Source organism: Aythya marila, assembly GCF_965140915.1.
Source record: "Aythya marila genome assembly, chromosome: 27".
NCBI lineage: Eukaryota > Metazoa > Chordata > Aves > Anseriformes > Anatidae > Aythya > Aythya marila.
The window spans coordinates 4,358,648-4,364,989 of record NC_139068.1 but is presented as its reverse complement, the minus strand read 5'-3'; the positions used below and the strand labels follow the sequence as shown (position 1 = coordinate 4,364,989).

Here is a 6,342-nt window from a genome sequence, read left to right as displayed (position 1 = left end):
TGCCAGCGTCCCGCTGACGCCGTGCCCTCGTGCCTCACTGGGGCTTTGTTTGGGCCGCGGGGGACAATTTGTGCTGGGGACCAAGGGGCTGAGTCCCACGGGACATGCGGCCGTCCCGCCGCCGAGCCCTGCGTGCTGCAAACACCCAGAGCCGGCCTCGGAGCTCCAGGTGCAGCCAAACGCAGGCGGCGGAGTCAAAAACACAAAGTGGGGTTTGGGGGGGAAAAAAAAAAAAAAAGAACCAACAAAAAGACACCAAACCAGCTCTTTTGCTTACCTTGCTCTTCTTGCTCGCGAGGCTGTGGTGCTTGGCCGGGCCCGTGGCGGGCGTGCGGGCAGCAGAGGGGGACGTTTCTGTTGCTTTCTCTTTTGTTTTTGGTAAAAGTGAGGGAGGCACTCACACCTCACGCCGTGCTGGCAGCACGCTTGCTCTGCCTGGGAAAAGCCGCTCGTAGCAGAAGAGGAAGCAGCAGCCAAGGCAGCGGGGTGCTGCTGCGAGCCCGGGGGGTGCCGCTGTGCCCTGGGGGGTTCCGGGAACCCCAAAAGGAAGGGGATCCGGAGAGGACGGAGCCCGAAAGCTGGGGATCCCCGAGCAGCCCATGCTGGGGTGGTTGCTGCTGGCGCTGGCGGCGCTGGCGCAGGGCGGTGAGTGCTGCTGCGGCGTGCGGAGATGAGAGATAAGTGCAGAAGACTTTCAATGAACGATTCGGGGGCGATAAGGGGGAGATAAGGCGCCTCTCGAGCAGGGCAGGGCAAGAACTTTCACAGTTTTGGGACGGAGGGGGTTGGCCCCACGCTGTCGGGCCAGGGCAAAACTCAAGGAAGCCCCGATGGGGGCAGCAGGATTGGGCTCGGGAACCCCCTCCAGCACTGCATCCCTGGGGAAATTTAGGGTGCTTTTGGGGTGGGAATCACCTGCGTGGCCGCTCCGCTCCCCCCGTCCCGTTGCACAGCGTGGGGGCGGCTGCCTGCTGCCCGCATCCTTCCCAGTACTGGTGGGAGCGAAGTGGGAGCCGACAACCCTGCTACTGGTTAAACTGGCCGTGCGCCCTCCATGCGGGCTTGGAGCCACCTCCAGCCACACGGAGCGGCGCTGCCGGGTGCTGGGGAGCGTGGTTTGGGGAACTTCGGGGCAGTTCCCATGCTGGTGGCAGGAGCAGGAGCACTGCAACGCACTCGTCTCCCTCCCTGTGCCCCTCTGGCACCCACCGGGGGTCTGCGGGGTGCCGTGGGGCAGAAGCAAACGTGAGCCCGGCCACAGCCACTGCCCCCCGCCCGCAGGCACCGCCGAGCCCCCCGACTTCTCCTGCTTTAAGCAATGCAGCTCCTGCGACTTCCTCTGCTCCTGGCCTCCCCGTGGCCCCGCTGGCAACACCACCTACGTCCTGGTGCTGTGGTGAGTCGGGTGCCACGTCCCGCTGGCAGCCCCGAGCAGCCCACTGGGACACGGGGATATTTGGGGACATGCTATATGTCCCCCCCCCTCCCTGTGCAAGCAGAGGGCGAGCTCTTTTTCCCCCCCAGCTATGCCACATCACGGACGTGCCAGCAGTATGAGGCGGGTGCCGCCACCACCTACACCCTGCCGCGGCACCGCGTCTACGTCCTCACCAACACCACGGCCTGGGTGGAGGCGCGGTGGGGACCCCACCTGCACCGCAGCCCCAACCTCACCCTGCACCTCAACGAGGCCGGTAAGCGCCACGAGGCCGGGCTGGGCGCGCCGCCACGGTGCCGGTCACCGCAGCCACGCTGTCCCCGCAGTGAAGCTGGATCCTCCCCCTGACGGGATGAATTTCGCCAAGGCCAAGGGGCTCCTGCAGCTCCGGGTGCCGCGGCCGCCGTTCCGCGGCAGGGACCGGGCGCTGAGCAGGGAGGCTCGCTTCCGCGGGGTGGGCAACTGCAGCTGGACGCAGGTGAAGTGTTGGTGGCGAGGAGCAGGGGGGGGTTCGCAGGGGTGTGAGCAGCCCTGGATGCAGCGTGGGGGCTCGGGGACGCCGTCCCCGCCTGGTTGGGTACCGGCTCTCCGCCGGCAGCCCGGGGATGGGATCGCGCTGCCACCCGTAACAGGATCAGGGAGGGATTGGCGGGGATTACGCAGGCAAAACCCCGGATTAGAATAAAGCTGATGGCAGGTGAAATCCTGACGCTGCTCCCAGAGAGACCTGAGTGCTTCCCCAGGGCAGCCAGGCACCACCACCACTTTTTGGGGGGCTCCATGGGCAAAGCTGTGGGACCCCAGCCAAGGGGACCCCCCCCGGCTACTGCATCCCCTGTACCCTTTTCGGTTCTCCCAGCCCCTGGAACACAATGTCCCATCACCACCATGCCCCAGTAACAAGCCTTCCTTCGTACTGGTTTCACTGGGCGGGCGCCTCCATCCTGCCTTCTCTCCGCAGGTGCTGTGCGAGACAAGGAAGAGTGAGGACAGCAAGGAGGACCAAGGTGGGTTCAGCCCGTGCCCTGTGGGTTGCTTGGGGTTTTTGGGGGATGAGCACCTCCCAGGAGGTGTCCCCTCACCGTCACCCCCCCGGTTTGTCCCAGTGACCTGCGACCTGGGGGGAAACGCCGCCTTCGAGGTCCAGCTCCGGCAGAAGACGCAGCACTGGAGCAGCTACTGGAGCGACTGGAGCAAATCCATCTTTGTCCCTGAGGGTGAGAAGGGACCCCAATATCCCTGCCCACCCCGCCATGGGCATCCCGGGCTGGCAACCCGCTTGGCATCGTTCCTCTTACAGAAATCCTGGAGAGCCCAGAGCTGAGCTTCCAGCTGGGAAATCTGGGGAAAAACGGGCAGAGGCTGCTGCAGCTGAGCTGGCAGGTAGGGCAGCGTCAGCTTTCCACCTGGGACAGCCCTGCTGTCCCCTTGGGACCCCCTTCTCCCCTTGGGACCCCCCTCTCCCCTTGGCACCACCGCGGCCACCACTCTCACCACCCCAGAGAGCTCGCGAGGAACAGGGGAACGTCACCTACAGGCTGAGCACCCACATGCCGGCGTGCCGCTGCGCCACGCTGCCCGAGGCCGACGAGGTGGTGCTGGGACCCGAGGTGAGGGCGCACAACCTCACCCTCTGCGGGGCCGAGTACGAAATCCTACTGACGGCAACCAACGCCGCCGGCACCAGCCCCACGCGGCAGCTCCACGTGCCGCCCGAGCAGCACGCAGGTACCCACGCGCGTGCCGTGGAAAGGACCCGGCTCCTCGGTGACCCCCTCCCCCGCATCCTCACCCGTTGAGCCCCCCAAATTTCGCCCCAGAGCTCAGCTTTAAGGACATCAGCTCGTCCGGCAAGGCGGTGACGGCGCGATGGGAGGCGCCGAGCCACGGCTTCGCCTACTGCTTCGAGCAGCAGCCGCTGCCGGGAGCGCCCCGACGGGGTGTCTGCGTCCAGCAGGAGTTCCCTGCGAAGAGCTCCCACCTGGAGAGAGGTAAGAGGGTGCCCGAGACTCCCAAATTCCCACCGGCTCTGGACAGGCTGCCACGGGTGCTGGTTCCCCTGTAGGGTTTCTGGAAGCGCCGGCGTGTTACCGGCTCGCCGTGCACGGCCGGAGCGCGGAGCAGGGCTGGGCCACCTTCGCCCTGCAGCACCATTTCGCCGGCAACAGTACGTATGGGAACGGGGAGCCTCGCATCCCCATCGTGCCATAAAAAGTGCCGTGACCCTAAAGAGCTGCTCCTGTCCCCCCCCCGGTGCCGTGCAGCCTCGCTGGCCTCCTCCATCCACATCAACGCCAGCGCCGAGGCCGCCGTCCTCCGGTGGGAACCGTCCCCTCGTGCCACTTGCCCCGGGGCGCTGGCGAGGTACCTGGTGTGCCACGCGGCTGAAGGGGACAACGAGACGTGTGAGTGGCGGTGGCCATGGCCGGGAGGGGACGCGGGTGGGTGGGCAGGGGGCCGGGTGCTGCCCGCTCGTTTTCCTTCACCCAGACGGCGAAGCGGAGGCGTCGGCCTCGCGCTACACCCTCCGAAACCTGCGGCCGGGCACAGCCTACAGGGTCGGCATCCAGGAGGTGGCAGCGGACGGCGGGGGCAGCTGCAGCACGCCGTGGCACTTCCAGACCATGGCGCTGGGTAATGGCTGGGGACCTCTTCCTTCTCCCAGTGGGGACGCTCCGGTGGCCCTCCTGTGGTGGTAGGGACAGCGAGGGGACGTGGGGCTGGAAACGTCACCGCCACCCAAGCACGCTCGTCCCCAGGTCCCAGGCTGGCAGCGTGGAAATCCAACCTGAGGTACCTGGGCATCTCGCTCGGGCTCCCCGCCGTCGCCGCCGTCATCTACCAGCTGAGCAAAAGGAGGTGAAGGCAGCGCCGTGACCCCGCTGGGCCACCTCTTTTTGCCTTTTTCCCCCATTAACTCCCCACTTCTGGCATCTCCCCAGGGCCCGGCAGCTCCTCTTCCCCCCGCTGCCCAAGCCTGTGGGCAGCAGAGCCATCCAGTTCTCGGCCAGCGAAATGAGCCAGGTGAGACACAAAGTGGGATTGCGACGGGGCCGGACCCTCCACACCCCAAGCACAGACCTCACCGCTGAGCCTTCCCACCCCAAACGCCCCCAAAACCTTTAGGACAGGCCCTGGAAAGGCTTCGCCGAGCCCTCGGAGAATTTCAACCTCGCCGAGCTGCTGGTGACGGAGCCGAGCCCCGAGAAGGAGGCGGCCAGCAGCACGCAGCCCCGCACACCACAGCCCAGCCCCAAAAAACCCAAAGAACCGATGGAGCTGGGGCAGCTGGGCTGCGAGAGGGAGCTGCCCTTTGACTACCGGCAGCAGGAGGTGCTGAGCCCCCTGCCGAGCCCAGAACCAGCAGAATCCAACGGGGGTCCCACCTGCGGCACCGGGTGCTCCGGCCACCAAACATTGGAGGAGGGCGTGGGGAACTCAGGGCTTCCCTGGCTGCTGGTTCCCCTCGCCCTGCTCATCTCCGACAAACCCGTCATCATCAGGGACGAGGAGGGCTCGGAGCTGCTGCAGGAGAAGTCGGTGCTGTAGTGAGCAGGGAGATGGGGCAGGAGGGGGACGAGCGGGGTCCCACGGGCAGCCGGGGGGATGCTGAGCGCCCACCCCGAGGCACGGCCCCATGGGCTCGTGGTGCTTTCTGGGGGGTTTCTGATTTCCAGGAGCTGCTGCTGAATATACCAAAGGTACTGCCCACCCTTAGCAATAAAACCCGAGGGCAGGGAGCTGTGGACCCAGCTGGGGACATTTCCTCAGCCATGGGAAAGCCGCTTCGGGATGGCATCGGAGAGCAAACGCCTCGAGCCAGCCCCTGCAGGATGGGGGCACATCCAGCCCCAGCCGACCACCGGCTGTTCCAGGCTGTAAAAATTAAAGAAAAAAAACCAAACGCACCAAGCAGCAGGCCTCAGACAGCAATCCTTGTCCCACCAGGTCAGCATCGCTCGAGGGTTTGGCATTGAGACCCTGAGCAATGGGGCTGGGGGCCGGCAGGGCCCCTCCCCAGCATCCTGCTGGGAGCTGGGGCTGTGCCAGCACCGTGAGCCTTATCTGGGGCAGAAACCTTCAGATGCTGCTGAAGATGGAGCGTGGTTTGTGGTTTCGTCTGCCCCGAGCGTCAGCACCGGAGGCAGCCGCCTGTATTTGCTGAGGGTGCAGAAAAGAAAAAGGGGAAAAAAAAAAAAAAAAGTGCGTGGGGGAAGTCTGGGGAAAGGCAGCACCCCCCCTTCCTGCTCAGCACCGCCGCCGTGGTTTAAAACTGCTTCGCAAGGAGTTTCACCGAGATCTGGTTCCCTGCTCAGAGCCGTGGGTGCTCCCCGCACCCCGGGGTGCTGAGCCCAGCACCGGGGCTTTGCTCCGGGTGCACAGAGGGGGTGGGGGTGCTAGCATCACGTTTGGATCTGTGTCACATCCCCACGGTGCTCCTGGATCCCAGGGAGGTGATGGGGATGGCCACGACCCCGTGGTTTCATTTTGAGGCCCCCCCCCCGGTGCGCCCGTGTCCGGCACCAGCGGGTCTGAGCTGCGCCCAGCTCCACGAGGTGGCACCAGCCCCGCGCCACTCGCGGCCCCACGGAGCTCCCCCAGCTCCGGCCAGAGCCAGGCCACGGCCCCACCGAGCAGACCCAGGGGGCTCAGAGCAGTCGCTCACCACGATGCCAACCACAAATCACCCCCAAATCACCCCCCCCCCAGCCACAAATCGGGGGATTTATTCGGCACCACAGCAACGCGCTGACACCTCTCCAGCCCTAACTCCTTCATCGCATGCAGCCTCTCTCCTTCACCTCCAAAACCCAAAGGGCTGTAGATCAGGAGGAGGACGGGCACCCAGCTGCCTCCCAGCCCCCAAAACGCAGCCTGGGAGAACTCATTTATTATTTAGGGCT

At 65.6% G+C, this 6,342-nt stretch overlaps 1 protein-coding gene across 1 annotated transcript; it reads left to right on the top strand.

The window, feature by feature from the left end:
* The first annotated feature begins 563 nt into the window (after nt 1-563).
* IL12RB1 (interleukin 12 receptor subunit beta 1) lies at nt 564-5,174 on the top strand. Its single transcript, XM_082779795.1, has 15 exons — nt 564-645; nt 1,282-1,396; nt 1,525-1,694; nt 1,765-1,916; nt 2,400-2,445; nt 2,545-2,655; nt 2,739-2,821; nt 2,941-3,166; nt 3,259-3,429; nt 3,504-3,605; nt 3,703-3,843; nt 3,929-4,072; nt 4,198-4,297; nt 4,381-4,462; nt 4,565-5,174. Exons 1-15 carry the CDS (start codon nt 600-602, stop codon nt 4,985-4,987), a joined length of 2,112 nt encoding a protein of 703 aa, XP_082635921.1. The 5' UTR covers nt 564-599; the 3' UTR covers nt 4,988-5,174.
* The last annotated feature ends 1,168 nt before the right edge of the window (nt 5,175-6,342 follow it).

Excerpts from the sequence above, each read along its gene's own strand:
- IL12RB1 (XM_082779795.1), top strand. The coding sequence starts at position 600 with ATGCTGGGGTGGTTGCTGCTGGCGCTGGCGGCGCTGGCGCAGGGCG. Across the intron at positions 1,917-2,399 it reads GCAACTGCAGCTGGACGCAG|GTGCTGTGCGAGACAAGGAA; the intron begins GTGAAGTGTTGG and ends TTCTCTCCGCAG. Across the intron at positions 4,298-4,380 it reads TACCAGCTGAGCAAAAGGAG|GGCCCGGCAGCTCCTCTTCC; the intron begins GTGAAGGCAGCG and ends GCATCTCCCCAG.